Genomic DNA, 24293 nt, shown 5'->3' with positions numbered 1-24293 from the left:
TTCTTTCTTAAATCTATACATGCATGTGTGTGTATATACATGTTACAAAGGATTTACACATTTTTGACTGTTTACATACAGTACAAGTAATATAGCACTCATGCTGATGCACTGTATGCATACCTTAGCACACATAAAAATCATGATGAATTACTTAATACGTGAGTTAATCTGTTCTTCCTAAGTGGGCGGTTCTTGACTAGAATAAGCTGAATTTTGCATGATGTGCGACTAGTTTCCTAACACTGAATGCTATAAAGATGTGCTTGCACAGAATTTATAGTGAAAATTAGGTGAAGAATTATGCCTTTTCTGACAGCACACAATCTGCATCATCATTTATTGCATGTGCACATGGACACACACACTCACACTGTGTTTAACACTGTTGGATTTAAAAGCCTGTGTAAGGGGGCTAGGTGAGCAGATAAATTATGTAAATGGTGTAATGAATGGTTTGCCTGCAAATACTCTCCCTCTCTGTCTCTCTTTCTCTCTCTCTTTCACACACACACACACACACACACACACACACACACACACACACACACACTGAGTTATGAGGTTCAGGTTAACTTGATGGGGGATTTTGCACAGTGAGTGCCAGTTTTACCCACATAAACACATCTCTTGTGTGTTTATGAGTTTATGCACATCTAAGATCCGCTGCTCCATGATGCATTCATGTAGGTCAGCGTGAGACATGTTTTTTTTTTTTTTCGTATACATTAACCCTATTCTAAAAACCTAGTGAACTGCCCTGTTGTCTGTATCCTACTTAGACAGCTGCCTTAAAGGGATAATTCACCCAGAAATAAAAAATAATAAAAAAATGAATAGAACATGGATTGGGCATTACTGTAGATCTGCTCAAGTTGCGAAACAAAAACAGCACAAGAATATTTAATGTATTCTGTTAATCAACATTAGAAATAATTATTACAATATCAAGGGCAGTAATCAAAAATAATGTTTTTTGTCTTTTCTTTTTTTTATTGCATAATTTATATATTTTTTGTCGGCTATTTTAAATTGCATTAATATAACATTATGCAATTGTTGTGTGAATAAGGCATAAATAACGTATGCTGCCTTTGAGCAGCATGAGGCAGTCTGTGTGAATAAACATGCCATGTCAGATGTAGCTTCTGTGCCACCTTGGCAATGAAAACCTATGGGAAACCCACTTTTTTAGTATGAAGAACATATGAATAATCTAAAGAACCTTTTGTGTTTGTTTCACTATAAAAGTGTTTGTGCAACTGAAAGGTTGCATGGATGTTAAAGCTTTTTCATGGAAACACAGATGCCAATAAAGAACCCTTTATGCAATTGAAGAGTTCCATGGGCATTAAAGGCTCTTCTTGGAATCATAATATATGCCAAAACCAACAACCAAACACAACCAAATGTTTAATAGTGTAAACAACTTTGCTGACGTTAGCTGCTTTACACTAGACACCCAGCATGGCCAAGCTGGTTTTTTTTAGCCAATTTATCTTGGAGGCCAGCTGAAAAGTGTCCAAATCCCTTCTGAAACCAGACAACAGACTGGCATGACCGGACCGGGAGAAGGCTAGTACCAACAAACCAGCTAGGTCTGGTTTTCTGCATGGGAATTCAGATGGCTATTGTGTAATTGTGTCTTCCCATTAGCTCATTTTGTTTTTGGAGGAACACAGTAGTCTCGAGCGTTTGATATGTTTGACCTGTATCAAGATGATTACCCTTAAACTGTGCTTTGACATTTTTACATTTCAGTCACATAGCTACTCTACGGGAGATGTTGGATGCAGCTGGCTTATTTATTTAATCAAGAGCTTTGACAATTATTCAAAATATAATTTTGTTTGGAGAGCTGCTGCTCTAGTGCTGCAAAAAATTAACTCCACTGTAGTGTTATGACACTTCTCTAGAATGAGTTTCTCCTCATCTGAGTTGTTTGTGTATTTTGAGAAGGGTGAAGTGAGGGTGATTTCTGATATATGGAGCTGTATGTTGTCCTCTTGTCTATATCTCTCTCACTCTCTCCTTCCTCATCTCTGCTGTGGTATGTGAAAAACACTAAACTAACTCGGCAGATAAATGGCTCCACATCAAAACAACATCAGTTTAGGGAGGAGCGAGAGGATAAGAGAAAGGAAGAGGGAGGAAACAGGAGACACCCATCCAAGATTAATTTTGTACTGAAGTCAGATGAAAGACAGTCCATTTTCTATGCAGTGTAGCATTACACAGTACTCTTAAAATGTCAGGAATATCGAATGGACAAAATATTTTACAACATTGCACAATGCTGAAAATCAAAGTTTGAATGAATGAATGAACAAACAAACAAATGAACGAACAAATGAATGAATTAATATATTGTATTGAAAATGGAAGATAATTTTATTGGGCACACAAGACGTGAATAATAATAAAAAAAAATTCAACTGAGTAGAGCAGTGCACACAGGAAGTCTTACAGCGTTTTTATTTATTACATTTTTTTGGGAAAAAAGAAACCTTTACCTCATATGACAAATTATATCAATAACTTACCAAAAAAGTTATGAAAATAATATATGAGAGTCATAACATTTAAGTGTAGGTTACCTATAGGTTAATTTTAAATAAGACTAGAGCGCTGGTAATATGTCAGTTATTCAGATTTATTTTACATAATTTGAATTCAGAATGATAAATTATTATGAAAAAAGACTGAAGTCTCATCCCTCATTTCCTTCCCCTCTCTTTCGCTTGCTATTCAAGTTTTATGTTATCTTTAAGCCATTTTACTTCAAAAGATGTATGTGCCAAAAACATTCTGATGACTGCATATGTCATAGCAGATTGAATGTGGTATTGTATATATATAATAATCCAGAACAATCAGCCAACAATACAATGTTATTCAACAGTAAATTTGTTGAAGGCCCTCTCTTGACACTTCACAAATACACTCATTAATCTCTTACTTGCTCTTGAAGGTCACAAAGACCCGGTAGATTGGGTAGTTTACTGGGAAGCATGCAAATTCAATTTCCAGCTAAGAAGTTATTAAAGCCCTCAAACTGAAAACTATATTGGTTGGCCCCTACCTGTCACTAGCTTTTAGGATCAGCCTATATCACCATTCCCGCCTTCCCAATAGAATAAACTTTAAACCATAAATGGGAAAACATTGGTAATAAATACCTTCCTCAGCTTGTCACCCCACCTTTTAGCTTTGGAAACATTGGTTCTAGTCTTGACTGGTATGATTATGATTCCAGAAAACTATTTATCGCTTCTTTCAAAAGCAGTATCCTTCCCAACTGCTGGTTTCAGGTATCTGCTGTGTTTGTTTGGAGCTATTATGTCATGCACAATCCACCAGTGAAGGTCACCAATGCTCTTCTCAATGGGGAGTTTGTACTGAATCCTTTGTCTACCCTTGGGGGTCTGCAGTGAATACCTGGAGGCTGACGTATGTCTTCAAAGTCCAGTCAACAGCCTCTGTGCCAGGTGGACAGACGTGATACTGAGCCTTGCTGCCAAGTTCTTTGCAGACATCCACCCCACAGTGGTAAACAGGTGGCAATTTTTAGTCAATCCTGCAGTCACCAGGACCTCCTGCAGAAGTGGATTTGTGTAGCACAGGCTTCCACTTAATTCATAGTGCCTAGCCAAACCTGGCTGAAGAAACTTAAGTGATAGGTGTTCTAACATGCATTTCTTTGTGAAATGCCTTGTAGACCAGTTTAAAGTGGACAATTTTGTTTTTGGAGCATTATTGTGTTTTTCGACCAGTTTGAATCCAGTCCAGAAGATCAACGATGTACCATAGAGCAACCTGGACTGTGTAGATTACATTGGTGCTTGTGATTTCTGTGATCTACTTAGGCTTATAATGCTTTTGGGAAACACAGCTCTGGATTTGCTTAGATAAACTAGAAACAACTTGGAAATGGGTCTTTATTAGAATATTTATCCCAGAATTACTTGCTTACCCTGTTGTTTTTAACCAATATGACACAAAATTTGACAAAATTGTCATTTAACGAGTTAAAGTTAAAGGGATAGTTCACCCAAAAAGGTAAATTATGTCATTAATTACTCACCCTCATGTCGTTCCAAACCCGTAAGACCTCTGTTCATCTTCGGAACACAGTTTAAGATATTTTAGATTTAGTCCGAGAGCTTTCTGTCCCTCCATTGAAAGTGTGTGTACAATATACTGTCCATGTCCAGAAAGGTAATAAAACATCTTCAAAGGAGTCCATGTGACATCAGAGGGTCAGTTAAAATTTGTTGAAGCATTGAAAATACATTTTAGTCCAAAAATACCAAAAACTACAACTTTATTCAGCGTTGTCTTCTCTTCCGGGTCGGTTGTGAGCGCGTTCACAGCACTGCAGTTTGTGATATCTGGTTCGCGAACGAATCACTCGATGTAACCGGATCTTCTTGGTTCTTTTCCGCATCCGGTTCTTTTGAACAGTTCGATTCAATAAACTGGTTGAAGAAACTTTTGCACTCGACGTAAGGACATCATTCGTGATAATTGCCCTTGATTCAAGCTTTCGGTTTAGCCACGCTCATAACATTAGCACAAATCAGTTCAGAATCAATCACCAAAAGAACCAGTTCGGTTAAGACGCGCTGTGTGTCAGTCTGCTTCACTCTGAATCACGCATGCGCAATATCATCAGCTCCTCGCTTCTCGAATCGGACGCGTCCGACAGAAACGGTTCTTGACTCGAGAACGGTTCTTGACTCTTTTGTTCGTTATCTGGCCCGACTCAGTGTTCATCTTCAGTTCTCTCTTCACAGCAGTTCAGTCAGTGTACTGTTTGTGTAAATTAATTACTCCCGGATATTGGTTTGTTTTAACTCTGAGGGAGTGTCAGCCATATTAAAAAAGTTAACAGCTTAATTGATTTGTAGATTAATGCTTATTGGAGATGCGAACCGTTTCAAACGATTCAGTTCGATTTGGTGAACTGGTTCAAAAAGATCTGGTTACATTGAGTGATTCGTTCGCAAACCGGATATCAGTGAATGCGCACACAACAGACAATGTTGACAATGCTGAATAAAAACAATGCTGAATAAACTAGTAGTTTTTGTTTTTTTTGGACCAAAATGTATTTTCGATGCTTCAAAAAATTCTAACGGACCCTATGATGTCACATGGACTCCTTTGAAAATGTTTTATTACCTTTCTGGACATGGACAGTATACTGTACACACACTTTCAATGGAGGGACAGAAGGCTCTTGGACTAAATTTAAAATATCTTAAACTGTGTTCCGAAGATGAACAGAGGTCTTACGGGTTTGGAACGACATGAGGGTAAGTCATAAATGACATAATTTTCCTTTTTGGGTGAACTAACCTTTTAAATCTGTTCCACACAAAGTAAACATGCTGTATATTACAATTCTTCAGATTTCGCAATACATTGTGAAAAAAAAGTGAAGAGAAATGTGATTTACTGATAATGTTCCTGTCAAGTAAGCTGTTAACATGAGAACTGCTGAGACTGTATCTTTGAATTAGTGAGATGAAATTTGTGAAAAATATATTGGTCTGATTTTTGAACCAAATTGATTGGTTTATTTGCATAGAACTGGCTCAACAAATGATTTATTCACTGATCTTGTTGGGTTTGTCTCACACTAAGCTATTATGTGGCTACAATTGAAGATTGTGTGATGATTCTTCAAATAATTCCCCTGTTGTGCTTTATGGAAAATAATAACACAAGGGTTGGGAAAAAAATAGGGAACAATCAGTAAATAATGACAGCTTTTCATTTGCAGTTGAGCTATTCCAGAATTGAACTGGTGTTTCTAAAAAAGAAGTGTAGTGAGAAAGATTGGTTTGAGAATGTTGTGGACATCAGCATATTTAGCACTGGCAGCGGTTTTCTTTATAACCGCTAGCCAGAAAATGTCTATGTTTGGTGGCATCATAAAGAGCGTGCACTGATTCTGTCAGCAGATGAGATTTACACACGCATCTGTCGCTTACCTGCCTTGAGCTGGGCCTAAAACTCCCTGCCTCATCTTTAATACCCTCCCTCTACGGGCTGCTCTGCTGTCCCATTGATTTCATGTCTTTCACTACAGCTTCGAGCTGCATGCCTTTCTGGGCAGCTGATTACATCTAGACCCAACCAAGCATGCTTTTATAACACAGACATACATATGCACTTGCTGGATCCATGACTTAGCGAAGGTCACATTGGGTTTGTTTGCACTGGCTGTATTCTTTTCTAAGTAAGGCTCAAGCAAAAAGCGTGGCAAGGGAAGGAACAAACAAAAAGGTGAACTATTTAATGTAAGGACATGCTATTAGATTGGTTATGTGTGTATGTATCTGTTTGTAGCCATCTGATTTATCTCAAATTAACAAAGATGAGGATTCCTAAAACACTTTATCTTTTCAAAATGCTTTGAGCATGCCTCTTACTTGCTTGGTGTGCACAGCACACATACACATGACAAGTCCAATAGCTGGCAGTTCAAACAATTGCAGTGTCTGTAGGTAACAAAACCTTTGTTATCATGATATCTTATCATTAAGTTCTTCAGCTATGTCCTTTTGCCTCTTTGTCTTGGACTTACTTGGTTTCTTATCTGAGCACTAAGTCATGACTGCAGACTTCCAGGACTGAATAAAGAGATCTAGAAAACAATGGTTGCATGGGATGCATGGAATCCACAAAATTTCATTCACAATGCCGTACACTATGTCTGCCATCTGCCCTGTACAGTGAAAACCGGGATTCATCCGTGAAGAGAACACCTCTCCAAAGTACCAGACACCATCGAATGTGAGCATCTGCCCACTCAAGTTGGTTATTGCGACGAACTGCAGTCAGGTCGAGACCCTGATGAGGACGATGAGCATGCAGATGAGCTTCCCTGAGAGGGTTTCTGACAGTTTGTGCAACCAATTGTTGCAGCAGCTGTCCGGGTGGCTGTTCTCAGACGATCTTGGAGGTGAAGGTGCTGGATGTGGAGGTCCTGGGCTGGTGTTGTTACAAGTGGTCTGCGGATGTGAAGCCGGTTGGATATACTGCCAAATTCTCTGAAACGCCTTTGGAGATGGCTTATGGTAGAGAAATAAACATTCAGTACATGGGCAACAGCTCTGGTGGACATTCCTGCAATCAGCATGCCATTTGCATGCTCCTTCAAAACTTGTGACATCTTTGGCATTGTGTTGTGTGATAAAACTGCACATTTTAAAGTGGCCTTTTACTGTGGCCAGCCTCAGGCACACATGTGCAATAATCATGCTGTCTAATAAGCATCTTGATATGCCACACCTGTGAGGTTGATGGATTATCTCGGCAAAGGAGAAGTGCTCACTAACACAGATTTAGACAGAACAAATGGGAACTGGAGCGCTGCTGGTATCCCTTGTATCCTCTGGTGCACATGGAAGGGTAAACTGTTCATGAAAAAGAATTTTGAAAAAATCCAGGTCCAGGCACTCAGTAGGATGCAAAAGTCAAAAAGCCTTTATTGTTTAAAATGGCTAAAGCATAAAACACCAACGCATATCGGCCCATTGGCCTTCATGAGGGTGTTGGTAACAAACAAACAGAATCAAGCCATACTTATAGTTGCATTGATTTCAGGTGTGCCACTCTGGCACTTGCAAAACTATTTCTTTGCCACTAGAGGCAATAGTTTAGATTATGTCTGATACGAAAGGTTAAACCAAACAGGACCAAATGAGACATCTCCAAGTGGAAGAACAGGAATGACACTACTGAAAATATCCAGTGTACTCCACACAATATACTCCAAAGGTAAATAAACCAGATACATATCATAATTCTCAAATAAGATAGTTCTAAAACAACATAAATAGTGCACAAAAATAGCAAAATGGGTCTGTTGTATTAAAAAAAACAATAAACTGTCCCTATAGAGACACAAAAAATATAAAAAAAAATTATAAAAAAGGTGAAAGGTCAAAATCTTCATTGAGACCTGGATGACTAGTGGCCTTCAAGGAATAAATCCAATATATCTCCCTCTGTTTAAGGCATTTGATTATATCCCCACCCCTGGCATCAAGGCAAATAGCCACTACTCGTAATGTCGAATCCCTCCCACGTTTTGCGTTTATATAATGTTTGGCCATTGGATAATTTATATTTGCAGTCTGGGTGGCATACCTATGCTCAGCTACCCTGTCCCTCAATCTCCTTTTAGTAAGGCCTACATAAAAACAGCCACATGTACACGCTGCTGCATATCCATCGATTGATTTTGGAAATCCTGATCTGAGTCACATATACGCCTTAGTCTCTGGATGTGTCCAAAGGGTATGTTATCAATAAACCATGGCGGATGAAAGCTATTTGCATGCAATAGGGTATTACGATCTGTTGCCTTTCTGAAGATAGACGTGTGTAAGAATCCCTCATTATCTTTTGAGATCCGTAGATCCAGAAAATTTATGGCGTGTAAGTCATAGTCCAGACTAAATTTAAGGTTCTCATTTAAGCAGTTTACATAAACATGAAAGTCTACAAGTTCTTTTTCTGAACCTGAGAACATCAGAATAACATCATCAATATATCAATATATCTACCCCAAGAGGGTATAGAGGGGGGCCGGGAAGGATTTAACCTCCTGGCCCCTCTATGGAACCTGATAGTGAGGTCATGCTTACCTAAAGACTTCCCATTCACAGGGGCATGGTACACAGCAATAGCAGCAACCTGGACTTTGAGGGTGGAGGGAGACAGCCTTCGCTCCAGCCCTTGCTGCAGAAAGGAAAGCACGACTGCAATCGGGCATCATTGGTGGTCTTCTCGGTGAGAAGTACACCACTCGATGAACAGGTTCCACTTCAAGGCATAAGCGTGTCTCGTAGACGGTGCTCTTGCTGAACAACTGGCAGTGAGAGGTCTCTGGGGAAGCAAACAGGTCTACCTGAGCATTTCCGAAACATCTCCAGATCAGCTGGACCGTCAGGGGATGGAGTCGCATTGTCCCGGAAGCTTTGCTTGAGACAGCTTTTCGGCTGTATGGTTGAGCAGGGCCAGAATGTGAACAGCACAAAGTGACCTCAGAACCTTCCCTCAGAATTGGAGGAGGTGGCAGGCGAGTTATGACATGCGACGGGAGTGCAGACCACCTTGTCGGTTGATGTATGCAACGGTCGCAGAGTTGTCCGTTCGGACCAGCATGTTCTTGCCTCATAAGCAACCTTTGAGGTGGTTCAGAGCAAGTCATACTGCTAACAACTCTAGGCAACTGATGTGCCAATGCAGCTGCGGGCCCGTCCAAACCCCTGAGACTGCATGCCTGTTGTATGTGGCTCCCCAGACAATGGTGGAGGCATCAATGTAAACCACGGCTGCCTAGAGATCTGTTCTAGGGCCACCCCTGCCTGGAAGAATGCAACACCTGACCACGGGTGAGGGTTTGGTGACGGGCCAGTGTAACTTGTACCCGGTGAGTGCCACGCTTCCACGCCCACCTCGGGACTCGGCCATAGAGCCAGTGCTGGAGCGGTCTCAAATGTAACAGGCCGAGTGGTGTAAGTGCCACTGTGGTCGCCATATGCCCCAGTAGACTCTGAAAAAGTTTCAGAGGGACTGCTGTCCTGCCCTTGAATGTATTAAAGCAGGCTAGCACCGACCGCACATGTTCGTCTGTGAGGCGCACTCTCTGTTTGACCGAATCCAACTCCATACCAAGAAAAAAGATCTTCTGTGTTGGTGAGAGTTTGCTCTTTTCCCAGTTAACCTGAAGGCCCAACAGGTTGAGGTGCCGGAGCACCTGGTCCCTGTGCTCGCACAACTGATCCCTAGATTGTGCTAGTATCAGTCAATCATCTAGATAGTTGAGAATGCAAACACCCTGCTCTCTGAGGGGGAAAAGAGCTGCCTTCATGACTTTCATGAAGACACAGAGAGACAGGGACAGCCGAAGGGAAGGACCTTGTACTGATATGCCCATCCTTCAAACGCAAACTGCAGAAAAGGTCTGTAGCATGGAAGGATTGATACATTAAAGTTCACGTCCTTCAGGTTGATCGCTGCAAACCAATCTCGGGGAAAAACACATCCGAAAATGCTATTATGAGTCAACATCTTGAATGGTAGCCGATGAAGGGCCTGGTTCAAAACTCGGACAGTCATAACGGACGTAACCCACTGCCTTTCTTGGGTGCAATGAAGTAAGGGCTGTAAAACCCAAACCTCATATTGGCTGGAGGGACTGGCTGTATTGCGTCCTTCGCCAGCAGGACTGCGATCTCTACCCACAGAACAGGGGGATCAGATGCTTCACTGTAGTGAACCGGATACCGCGGAGTCCCATGCAGCCGAGAACAGCTGGGCCAGGATCTCTAAATGCGCTGCTGGGCCATTAAAGGAACCGTTCTTTGTTGGCGTCCCTCATTTCAACCAGACTCAGTCAGAGATGGCGCTCCTGGACCACAAGCATGGACATGGCATGACCCAGAGAACGCACAGTGACCTTCGTCGATAGGAGCACAAGGTCGGTGGTGGTCGGGAGTTCTTTCAGAACTTCCAGATTGTGACCACCCTCTTGCAGGTCCTTCAGTGCCTTGGCACCGGGGCAGGGTGCTGAGAACCAGCTCGAGCCACCTCGAGAAACCAATCATCCCACCTCGAGGGCTTGGGATGTGGTGGAGATTTCCACTTGAGCCCTACCCTCTCGGCGGCCCGGGAAAGTATAGCTGTCATCTGATTCAGGCTTTGCCACCATCCCGGAGGGCGGCAGCATGGCCGAATATTCATCTGATAGCTCTCCCTCCAATGCTGAGATCGACATCTGGTCAGGGGGAGGCCCACTGGATACCGCTGGTACACTTTTTGAAGAGGGCCCCCTAAAGGTAGAGGAGCTTGGTTCGCAGCTCAGAGATGGTCATCTTCCTGCAGTGGGAACATGACTCATCCACGAAGGCCACCTCAGTGTGCTTGATGCCTAGACACATGAGGCCCCTGTCGCCCCTGTCATTTTAAAGAATAATACAACTGTGAACACTCCAAGTATAAAAGCCGTGTCAGTTTGGGAAGGTGCGCTCGCAGTTAGCGTAGGCTTGCAAAGCATAGCCAGGCGAAAGTATAAATCCCACTTCAGACTTTGATTGTTGTCGTCTTCTAAATAATGCTGCGAATGGGGCTTGAGAAAGTGACATCGCCTGCGTCTGCATAGTGCAACTTGATGCAGCCCCTGAAGTGAGACACAGGAAACAGAAATACTGCTAAATAATAATAATAACATGTGTGACGGGAGGAGCACAAGACAGACACAGTGGGCGTGGCGTCAGGCCTCGCAGAGGCTTTTATTTACAGAAATCAAATAAAACAGGGGATAAAGGTGGCCAAAGGGCAAGAGTGTCCAAAATTAACAGGGAATCTGGTGTCCTCGTCGTGCTGCGGGGTTCGTGTGGGTCGGGCAGGGTTCGTGGAGGAAGGGTCCAGGTAAGGGGCGGAGTCCGGCTGCCGCATGCGCTCCCCTCTTTGGTCCGGGACGCGAGGGGTGACGGCTTCCTCTAGCGGCCGCATCACTCTCGTTGGCCGCGGCGCTGGCAGGGGATGGACGGCCCAGCATCCTGGCCAGACGGCCGTGTAAACAGGTGCGGTTCCCATCCGGATCATGGGTCCGGCAGCTCACATCTCTAGTGGCGCGGGAGTCCCTCAACGCACCCTTCCTGGACCCACGAGGACACCAGTGTGCATGCACGGGGAAGAGACCGGTCTCCCGAGGAGAGGCGCGTTGGGCTTTTAAACAGCGGCGGTGATGCGGCTCCATTTCCTTCAGGTGTGCCCCATCACACGCCGCCAGCCCTGACTCGTCCAGCGCCCCTCCTCTCACACACCCACTCCAGTCGGGAGCCTGGTGAAGGGCGGCGATTTAGGACGGGAGGAGGCAGCTGACTCGTCACACATGACTAAACAAGACAAAATAACATTATAAAATTTTGTTTTGTCTTGTTTTGGTAAACGAAAATGAAGAAACATTTTAGCATAGTTTTTATTTGGTAAACCACATTTAGTCTTGTTTTTATTCATCAACGATATTGCATTTCGTCTTGTTTTTGTGACGTGATAAAGGTTCGTTGACGATGATATGTAGTCATACTTTTCATTGATGAAAGCAACACTAGTGACATCTGAGCTTCCCCACTCTTGAGAAGCACCAGTCGCCGCTGCTGGAAAACAACTTAGTCTCATTAATACTGTATGAAGGCATGAAGGCCTTTTCTGTTTTGCCCCCTGAGGTTCCTTGTTTTGACAGCGTGTCCCCGCATTAGACCAGACCCCTTTCAGCCACTCTGTTCCGAATAAGGTCAAACTGTAGCATACAGTGCATCAGTGACCTTTTAGAAAGCATCATGGTTAGAGATGCGTGAACTTTATGGTGTTTTAATGCTTCAGAAGAGTTTGACCTACTAAGTTAATCCACATCTTTAGTTTTGGATCATACAACAACACACATTTGCTTTTAAGCAATTAAACCTTTAATGTAAGTTTGAAGCTATTCACACATGGGGTTTAGTTAAAAAAGAAAAGCGCCTGGGGTTGTTTTTGTTGTGCAGCAAATATGCATACAGAACTGTTATGTGTTTGGATATAGCTAGGTGTGTGAACCTGAAACAATTCACACCTGTGGCAGGTGGCCTCTGTTGGAGCATGTAATGTTTACTTCTGTTATGGGGCTTTGGATTTAAGTGAATGCCACCAAGCTTCTCCCATAGCTTGGATAAACAGAGTGGAGATCTATCATGTGTCAACCCGCAGGATATTTGATTGACAGGCTGGCAAAGAGGTGAGGCTTGTCAGCACTAGGCATTTCAGGCAGTTACTAAGACTTACGCTGTCACAGATAACGTCACAAACAGAACCGGCAAATGAGACGGCTGAACTGGGTGATGTAGCAGTAGTGTAATGCCAGCTAACAAAGTTGTGAAAATCTGAACACTTGAAAGTACTTGTAGTTTAATCCGGGCCCATATGTAGGTTTTTTTATTACTCTTCTAAGTTGTCACACAATGATGTTCTTGCGTTATTTTGCATAAGCATTCTCTTTTTTCCAGCCTGTTGTCCCTTGTCCCTTAGCAGCCTCTAAAATAGAAGCCTAATTAGCTTCCCCAGGTAGTGAAGAGAGAACAGAAAACAATATCTGGCTCCTTGTCAACACACATGGCGCCGAGTGCACAAATAAAGCAGCGTGCAATGGTGGCTGGCTACTGGGAGGAGAAACCCACTGTTTAAACATAAGGGTGCTTCTGCCAGAAAACTCAAATTCTGGCTGGTCATACTAGGTCACATGGGGAAAACTCAGGAACCAGTCCCTTCAGGCTCTATGCATGGCTGCAGTTAGCATGGTGGAGTACTTGTGAATTTTCCCCTAGTTAAGTTGGACTCTCTTTGTGTGCTTGGCTTTGCTGCAGGCACAGGTGGGACATTTGGGGGATGTTGTATCCCCTCTTGAGTGCCAAGATGTTCAGGTATTTGTTGGAAGCCCCCTGTGTATGGTGAGACACCATGTAACATACTTTCCCAATGCATTTTGTTCTTTCTTTAACCCACAGGAGAAGTCCTGGCAGCTCTGAAATGTGAATCCTTGTAAGAAACGTACAAAAAATAATTAGCACTTTTAGCTCATTTAGCTCATCAACTATATCTAATTATGGTCAACTACAGGGGCAAAATGCAATGAAAATTACAAAGCAAATAATAGTTTGAAACAAAACAGTAACAACTCGCTGCACAAAATTAAGCTCTAAAAGATACTGTATACACCTGACCAACAGGGGCAATCCATTGATTATCATTTTCGGCCATTTTTGCTTAAGGAAAGAGACACTTTTATAACAGCTACTTTTCTTAAATGAGACATCCTCTGAAGTAATCCAGCAAACCAATTTCCAGCTCAAAATGCATGTGCTTCATGTTCATATAGTTTTGTTGGGAGTTTTCATTGCCCCTAGTGGTTGGGAGTTTCCTATTAGTTTCAACTGTGATGCGATTTTATTCTGTTTGCGTTGTAAAAATAGTTAGCATATTTGCACTTCAAGTCAATGGTTTGTTTTTCATTTTAAATTGTATTTATTTATTTGATAAATGCCTGAAAAAAGGTCTGTGGAACACAAGCTCAAAATGCTTTCACACTTTACTTTGCTTTCACTTTTTTAAGCAAATCCATTGCTAAGAAGTGGCTATTAACAACAAACAAATAGGACTACATAGGTTTGAGACATTAGACCTTATAGTTCATATCAGGACAACTGATCATCTCACTAGTCCGCTTTTGCAGCCTTGTTGTGCTCATGCTATTCTAATACCATTTTTCAAACTTGTTGATTTTATCAGATGCTTAGTGGTCAACTGTGGAACTGTGTTGTAGTTTGTTTGCTATTATTTTATTTTTGGCCATTGCTTTAGGCTTCAGAATTAATAAAACGTTGTGTTCATTTGTGTTAAGTTTTATAAACTTTTGTTGTTCACTGATTTAATTTTCTGTAATATTGGCTTTTTTTTTTTTAGGGAACAAGGGTTATGCTAACTATGGGTTGTCCTGAAAAATTACCGCATCTCTGAAACACTCTATCTGCAAATTGCTGTGCTCTTTAGCATAAATATGAAAATTGCCTATCAGTATTCTCTCAAAACATTTGTAAGTATCTTATTCAGTTTTGTGATCGAGTAAATGTAAGTTGTTTTAAGTAATTTTCAGTTTCTGAACTTGCTCAAACAAGACAAAGATACAAACAATAAGTGTTTACGCATTCTCTGTGAAAATTCACCAAAAAGCACTGCCATATTTTTATCCAGATGCTCCCTGAAATCTCACAATGAAGCAAAAACTAAAAGAAAATCACACCATTAGTCTTACTAATGTATGTTTTCCTAGCAGATGATTTAGTGTTTTCCTTGCTGTGATTTCATGTGACGTGTGCCACAAACACACAGAGCTGTCAGATCCATTCTGAAACTCCTACTCGGATGACGAGGGATCGTTTTAGAAAGCTTTGAGCATTCAGGCGTCTAATGTTTTAACTGCGCTGTGCTCACTCGTGTAACGTACGCTGTGAAAGATGTCATAATTGTGCCTGGATTGCACAGGACACCTGCTCCATTTTCCTCACCTAGTCCAAGCTTTCTTATCTAATACACAACATTTGAGACTGGAGTGATAGCGCAAAACAACCGAGTGTGTGTCTTTGAAGCTTGAGAAACCTTGTTAGACTCGAAGTCTTGGCACTTGCATTACGTTCTAGTAGAAGGCACTAATTAAAAAGTGTAAGATGTTGATTAAGATTGAGCTTGCTATGGAGATACCCTTGAGGGGAACCTCAAAAAAGAGCTGAACGTGAAGTAAAGGGAGCAGATTAACAACAGAGGGGCTTTACTTCTGAAAGACTGTTGCCCCTGTTTATGCAGAGCTAGAACTGTCGATACCTCTGCCTTGATTCACCTTTGAAAAGCCAGAGAGCTTGTACAGAGATGGCAACATTTAATTAGCTGCAAATCTGTACTGTCTGCTGCCTGGCATTAAATTACATCCCTGACTGATATGACCTTTTTAAATGATGTATCGATTTGTTAATACTGCTTAGCATTAGCGCCTGGGTACCACGATGTCGTCGCGTGAAATTGAAGTAATATTTGTGCTGCTATTGATTCAGTGAAAAGGCGGAAGACGATGTGATATTTTCAGGTCTATTTGCTTAGTGAATTCTTCTTTCCTGCTGGGTTGACATAATACTGCCTCCCTCAGTCTCTCTCTCTCCCACACACACACACACACACACACACACACTTTTTTGTATGAATTAACTGAAGAGGCGGAAAGTACTTAAAAAAAAGTTATCAAAAACAGAATTGCATGTAACACTCACATTAAACGTATTAACCTTTATAATGAAACTTGACAATGCCAACATTACAGCTGATTGGCTGAAATCATCATGTTTTAAATGATATTTACACTTAATTAAATAGGAAATTAAAGGAAACTTTTTTTTTCTTAAAAAACAAACAACAACAAAAAACATTACTACATTAGTAGTACAAAACATGCTCTGGTCAAAACTAGTACTGTCTGAATTATTGTACTGTACTTTCACAGTGTGTGAGTTGAATTAAGAACTTGCTGACCATTAATGCAAAACCTTCTTTTAGTATGTGTAGTAAGGTTACATGTGATGGTAACCATATAAATATTTAGTTTGCGAACAACGTCATAATCGTGAGTCCGATTTTTAATCTGTTTCAGTCAAGGATATTTTACGACATAAAGGTGCAGATACATTTACCATTGTTTGATGAATTTTCCCTAGTGCAATCCTGTCATTTCAATAGGCATCCATGCAGTTAACTTATTATTATTTTGCATGAGGGAGAAATTTCCCTGCATAAGTTTTGCAACGGGTTTAAGTTAGTTATACCAATGTGTAGCGTTGACCAACAACTGCTTGGATTGAAAGCAACTTCTGTGCCTTTTAACAATAAACAATGGGCATTTGTTTTTGCCTGTGAAACTGCACCAAAAAAGGACTGTATCACATCAAAAATGATAACTGTAGCGATAACCATAACGATAACTATATTAGCATCTACAGCAACAGACGATTATATTCTGGTTAATATAAACACAATTTATGTTCTCTGCCACTTTAAATGCTCAAGCTCTTTATAGTCGAGTGGATTATGACTGGATGTCAGTGTTTTTATTGTTTATCCATTGGAAAATCATTTTGAAAGTGATTCTATTATTATCGTTTCCCTGATGTTAATGTTATTGCTGTTGTGTGGACTGTGGTGCGATTATTATATTATTGTATTATAGTTATCATCATGGGTGCAAATGGGCCTTAAAACTTACATTTCCTTGGTTTGTAAAACCAATATGCATATCATATTTATGGCAGAAAAAAATCAAAAAGACAAAGTTTAGATGAAGCAGCTGGTTCTGAATGAATTGCTGAAAACTGGTAAGGGGGAAGATAAAAGAATAATAATAATAATAATAATAATAATAATAATAATAATAATAATAATAATAATAATAATAATAATAAATGCTTCAGTACTCTTGCTGTATTGCTGTGTTCCATCTTTGTTTCCTCAAACTCCAAACTAGGACTGTCTAGACTTTGAAGTCTTTGCAAACTGTGACTAGATATTGTCTAGTGTAGTAAAACATCATTAGCAGGGCAAGCTAGCACGATCTGCTGGTGTATTGGTGGGATAGCAGGATTAATGAGAGGGTAATAGACTACTGTACCTCCTTACAAAATTTGTGTGTGTGTGTGTGTGTGTGTGTGTTTGAATCATCTTTGTATGACTCATATTTCCTTTTATAAAGAAAAAAGCAATCATGACACATTGGACAGTCTATTGCTTTCATTTTTCACCAAAATTTTGTGGAGAGGGATATGAAGGCAGGGACAATTTTCTGCCTCAAAAGACAAAATTTGAGAGGAATAATTGAACAGTTACAATCAATGAAGCCTTGAGACAAATGTTCAAAACAATACACCACAACAAACTTAATACTGTATAAACTTAAATCATCTGGTTTTATGAGCTGCTTGTGCTTTCATGTTAATTATAGTTAAAGTTTTGTTAGTTTTTTGTTGTTGTTTACAAATATGACTAGTTTTTTTAATTCATTTTTATTTCAGTTTTTTTAGTTTTAGTAGGCTACTTCAAGTTAAATTAAATGGAACTATATTGTATTTCAAGTAACTTTTCATTTTAATAATAATATAACCTTATAATAATAACCTTGCTATGTGCTGATGTATAAATTAAACACACAAAATATTTGTATTTTATTTTAAAATGTTGTGCAACACATACGGGTTAAACTCACTGATCTATAATATAGAACTGGATTGCTCATGATGTCATGAAAGTGAAGCCGCTGCGCCGCCATATTGGTAATCCCCAGTGTGCGTAAACGTTCTATTGAATTAACAGGAAACTGTATTATTTTAATTAGAAAAAGTCAGCGTTTTTAAATCTGAAGTATTTCTGTACATTATTACAATGCAAACACCCTAGGCATGTAAACGGTTATTTTTTTAAATGTCGTGTAATTATTAAAAAGCTACGTTCATTACAGTAGTGAGCATCATGAACATGATAAACATCAGACCGACACGACCTCAACATATATAACAAACTACAAACTGCTCATTCTGAAATCTGGATTTATTCAGATTAATAACTGACTATATACAGTACTGATTTAAAGACATAAACTTTATAAAGCTTTATTTCCAAGATAGTAAGTTAAGCTTTTCATGTATAGATCAATATTAACAACATAATTGTATTATTCATTGTATTATATTCAAATCAATTTCTGATACTAATACATTCATGTTTAATAATTCCTGAATAATTATGTTCATAAAGAAATGAGCCATTTTTTGTGTTGGATCAGTTACCTCTGTCGTCAGTGCGCAGCAGACACACCCACCTTAATGGTTTAAATGTATCGCTTATCCTGCCGCAAAAGACCATAAACACTGCATATAACATCTGAAGTAAACATTAATTTACATATACGTAACATAAAAACGAGTCCCGTTTGACTGATTTGCTTCAAATCAAGTTATTTTAGGACCGCGGTTTGAATGTGACTCAATGGTGCTGTCTGCTGGTAGGGATTAGTAACATGGCGGATCGAACACTTCCGGTGGCTTCACTGTCTGTTGGCAGTTTAGAACGCGATGAACGATCCAGTCATATACATAGATCAGTGGTTAAACTGCAAAAATGAAATGAATGAACAAATGAATGTACAAATAAATCAATCAATCAATCAATCAAAAAATCAGTTACTGAAAATAATAAACCCTAATGATGATACAGCAGATGAACAATTAGGAGTTAGGCAAGCTTGTTGAATTGGCAAGTGGTTTACCCTTGTCTTTAGACTCTGCTTTTGTTATTTACCTGCCCTGCACTCACATGTGTGTATAGTTCTGTTTGTCTGTCTGACACCCACCCCCCCCCCCCCCCCCCCCTGTCTCTTTGCTGGAACAAGCAGATGTAATCTGAGTGAGTGAGTAGTTGGTGAGTATGTTAATAGTGTTAGGTTTTAGACAGGGTGCCGTTCTGGTCCAGCTTGGCTGCACATGCATTTGATGGATCACTCCACTGTCAGATCAATTTTAGAAATGCATTGGAACCGGAGAGACAAAGAGAAAAAGCTCAAGCAAGACAGAGAAGGATAGAGAGGCATGTTCAGGGGCGGAGTAAATCGGGTACTGAACCGCACCAAGTGGTATAAAAGGGAGGGTATATGGAAGAAACAAATACGGACTAAAATGGTATCTCTAAATAATGCGTGGGAGACTGAAAGGTAAAAAAAAAATATGTAGTGAAAACTATCCAATATTTCCCTCTCCATCATGCTCGATATTTATAGCAGATGAGGACTTGAGGCTAGAGAAAAAGAATGATCTCTTTCACCCATGTGGTGAAACTGGTGGAAACTGACTATTAACTACACTCCTCCGCACCAACTAAAACACACTTTCTTCACATTGCATGCCTCAAATATATAGAAAATGTGCACATACTCAACTCCTCACAACAACAGGAGCAGTGAAGGTCATTGTTACGAGTTTGTAAGTAAGAGGGCTATTGTTAAGGCAGGTTTAGACGTTTTTCAGTGCTGAAGAGCTTGGAGAGGAGCATCTGAAGAGGTTGAGGGACACTCTAGGGCCAGACTAATCCAGATAAAACCAAAATTGCAATATGATTTACTGTAACTTTCAAATGTGTGATTTCAGAGTTAAATAATAATATAAATTATTATTATTATTATTATTATTTTCCAAATTTATCCGTCTTACTTCTTCAGTGTTCTTTGCAGCTTGAGTTGCAGTCTTTTGGGTTTCTTTGTCAGTTTTTAGATTTTACTTTTTAGCAGGTTGAACTTGGAGATCAGGACTGCATTTCCTAAAGGCATTGTAAGCTTAAGTTGATCGTAGCTCAATGGGTCTACAATGTACTTAAGCTTACAATGCTTTTGGGAAATGCATCTCAGGTCTAGGGACTAGTTAGACCAATCTGACCAGACTAGGAGACCAGCTGACACCAGAAAAAGCTGTATTTTTCCCCCAGCTGGGAATGTGCTTACTAGTGCTACAATGCTGTGTGACTTCTTCCATTCTTTTACTTGTTCAGTGAAACAGGTATCGTCATCCACAAAATTCACTGCATTGGTTTCGCCAAAAGAGTTGGACATGCTGGAACAAACGGAAATTTTTTTGAAAGAGTCAAAGTGTTTATATTCCTCTGGAAGTCAACCTATGAATGGTCTGTACACAGTTGTCTCTGCACAACTGAGATAGGAGAAAGTGTTCTAACATCGATAAATTACCTCTTTAGCACCTCTAAAGAACTACAAAATCAAAAGTCCTTTGCTGAATTGATAAAAAAAGTTATTTTTTGACATCAGGCTGTAAAGCCCTTTTTGCTTTAATTGGACCATTTATTTTTAAGAGTGAAGTGTGAAGAAGATTTGAGAGTTGTTAAAGAGCGTTTTAGAGGGAGTTTAAGAGGAGTTTTGTTGAGCTGGAGAGCTAGCTAAAGGGAGTTTTGAGGTTACGGAGAGGTTGGGGAGTTTTCGCAGCGGATGTGCTTGAGGTCTTTAGTTGAGCCAATGCATGCTGAGAGACTGTGAATTAAAAAGCAAAAGCAAGATTTCCTTTTCTCCATCCCACGTATTTCCTTGTCCAGTACTATTTTTCACCTTCTAGATTTGTTGTAAAACCTACTGTAGAAAGTTGCCTTGTTGCATATCACCTACATATATTGGGGGTTCGATTCCCCAGGAACACACGATAGGTAAAAATTGATAGCCTGAATGTACTGTAAGTACTGTAAGTAAATTTAAATGTATATATATATATATATATATATATATATATATATATATATATATATATACACTACACGTAAGCAACAACTATGCATCACAGACACACACAAAGAATTGTCTCAACATTGATTTTAAATCTATTTAATGTTTTACTTTAGCATTTTGTGGTTATTACAATTTACTACAACACTTTTTTTCTGTTTTAAAATATAATTTATTAATTTTATCCATTTTTCAAAATAGATATATAGATGATGCACCACGGCTGCATTAAAGAAGATAAAGCTTGTGAAAATTAAAAAATCTGAAAAAATTCTGTCTCTTTCTGTTCTTTCTCACTAGATGACTCAGGAGCAGTACATCCTGGCATCTCAGCCAAACCCCCTCCAAAGGCAGGGATGTGCTACTGTGTACCCGGTTGGGATTTATGGCTGGCGAAAGCGCTGTCTCTATTTCTTCATCCTTCTCCTCCTTGTAACCATGATCGTCAACCTAGCCTTGACCATATGGATTCTAAAGGTCATGAACTTCACAGTGGTGAGCACTGCTCTGTTGAACTATTATTATTTTTATTTTTTTTTTCAGGTCATGATAATGCAAACATCAATATTACTTCTGCTTATAATTATGCTCAAGTTTTAAACACTTGCATATCTCGTCTTTTTTTATGGCAATTAATTATACCAAAAATCATGACGTTTGGAGAGATGTGTTATTACTACCATTATATTACAAAGAAGGAATAAATTAAGCCATATACTGTATATATATATATATATATATATATATATATATATATATATATATATATATATATATATAGTACAGACCAAAAGTTTGGAAACATTACTATTTTTAATGTTTTTGAAAGAAGTTTCTTCTGCTCATCAAGCCTGCATTTATTTGATCAAAAATACAGAAATAAAATTTAATATTGTGATATATTATTACAATTTAAAATAATTGTTTGTAAATTTATTATACTTTAAATTATCATTTATTTCTGTGATGCAAAGCTGAATCTTTAGGATCATTATCACATGATCCTTTAGAAATCATTCTAATATGATGATTCATTATCAAAGTTGGGAACAGTTTTGCTGCTTAATATTTTTTCAGAACATGTGATACTTTTTTAGGATACTTTGATGAATAAAAAGTAAAAAAAAAAAAAAAAAAAAAAAGAATCTATGTTTTTAAAATATAAATATTTTGTAATAACAATATACACTACTGGTCAGTAATTTGGGGTCAGTAATTTTTTTTCTTTTATATTTTCTATTTATATTCTATTTATATTCTTTTTTTTTTTTAATAAAATACTTTTATTCAGCAAGGATGTGTTAAATTGCTAAAAAGTGATAGTAAAGAAAATATATTATTAGAATATATATTATTAGAATTTTTTTTTTTAATAAATGCAGTTCTTTTTAACCTTTTGTTCATCAAATATATTAGACAGCAGAACTGTTTCCAACACTCATAATAAATCAGAATATTAGAATGATTTCTAAATGATCATGTGATAGACTGGATGTTACATGTGACACTGAAGGTTGGAGTAATGATGCTGAAAATTCAGCTTTGCATCACAGGAATATTTTTTTTTTTAAAGTATATTCAAATAGAAAACTATTATTTTAAGTTGTAATAATATTTCACAATATTGCTGTTTTTTCTGTATTTTTGATCAAATAAATGCAGGCTTGATGAGCAGAAGAAACTTCTTTCAAAAACATTAAAAATAGTAATGTTTCCAAACTTTTGGTCTGTACTGTGTATATATATATATATATATATATATATATATATATATATATATATATATATATATATATATATATATATATATATATATATATATATATATATGTGGATTTACACAAATTAAAGGAATTGTATGTGTCAGATCAGGTAGAAATAGCCCGAAAAATGCACTTTTACCTTTGAAATTATAGAAATAAAAATTTAGCATATACATTTGAAAAGCAATAAGAAAAGTAACACTAATTTTCTTAAGAAAATGTAAATATGGTCACATCTGCTTCTGCATTTTTTATCTTTTTTAATTGTCCTAAAGTCTCTTTCTGATTGTGTGAATGGCCTTACTTGGAAGTTCAGGTGTACTAGCAAGCATGAGGTTACAGAACTTTATTTACCCAGCTGATTTGTCCTTGTTTAACAGCATCTGCTGCACATGCTGGCTATACACAATTACAAAGCATGAGCTGCCTGGATCAGTGGAGTCATGAACCTACTCAAAAATGAACACTCTGTGGTTTGCCTGCCGAAATGACAAGAAGAAATGAGAGGATTTTGTGGTTTTGTGTAAGCGTGTGTGTGTGTGTGTGTGTGTGTGTGTGTGTGTGTGTGTGTGATTTAGTCAGTGATGGTGTGAGAGCTGTGAAATACAATAACTTGTGTAAGAGCCGAGAACTACAATACCTCTTTGTAGAGTTAGCATATATTTGATAACACACAACAGGCTTGTGAAACCTCTTTTTGGTGTGTGTGCTTATGTGTGGTCTTAGGATTGTGGAGCTTATATCTTTTCATTGTGACTTCGAAATGGACTTTAAGCACACAGACTTGTATCTTTAGACTTTGTTATCTTAAACTAACTTTGAGTTGTTTGACCTGTATAGTACCTCTCAGGTGGGTCTTAGCAGTGGCAAATAAACAAACCATTTGGTTTAACTTTAAATGGGTCACCAAAGTTTGGACTGTATGACCACATATAGGACATTTCTGCCTTGTTATCATAAGAGCTGGCTCAATGATATACTACAAAAAAAAAAAAAAACACATATACAGTGCCCTCCATAAGTATTCGAGCAGTAAAGACAAAATTGTTCTGTTTGCTGTGGAGTCAAGAAATCTGTAAATATGATTAAAAAATGAATATGAGACAAAACTACAGAAAGTCACATTTTATTATTGGGTGATTCAACACAAATATGTTTTACCAGCTAAGAAGATCAGCACTTTTAGAGTTTCATCTCCCTATCTGATGTGAGCATAAGTATTGGAACAGTTGCCTCACAGGTCTCCCTAAGTGTTCAGCTGTGTCCTGTTGCATTAATTCTTCAAATATTAAAAGCAGGGAATGTGTCTTATCAGTTATATCCACTGCTTCTGCATTCTAAGTCTTGCATTCAATGATGACACACACAAACCAGGATGAAGATGATGAAGCCGACTCTGAAAGAAAAACAAGCAATTTGGATGCTAAAAGAAAAGAGGAAGTCAATTAGAACTATAGGAAAAACAAAGAGCATGGAGAAATCAAGAGTTTGGAAACTACCGCGACATCAGCAACCAATGACGACCTGATCAGGTGAGAAAAACAACAGTAGTTGATGACAGACAAATCATAAAATCTATGAAAATGAACCCTAAAATACATGTCTGT

General features: G+C 38.8%; 1 protein-coding gene across 1 annotated transcript in view; it reads left to right on the top strand.

Moving 5' to 3' along the window:
- LOC132143510 (zeta-sarcoglycan-like) overlaps positions 1-24293 on the top strand; it is a 340116-nt gene that overhangs the window by 150829 nt on the left and 164994 nt on the right. The window contains exon 2 of the mRNA XM_059553779.1: positions 21224-21418. Coding sequence (XP_059409762.1) covers positions 21224-21418 — 195 coding nt within the window. The remainder of the gene's footprint in view (positions 1-21223; positions 21419-24293) is intronic.

The sequence above is a fragment of the Carassius carassius genome, chromosome 7 (assembly GCF_963082965.1).
Source record: "Carassius carassius chromosome 7, fCarCar2.1, whole genome shotgun sequence".
NCBI lineage: Eukaryota > Metazoa > Chordata > Actinopteri > Cypriniformes > Cyprinidae > Carassius > Carassius carassius.
This window is presented reverse-complemented; position numbering and strand designations above follow the sequence as displayed.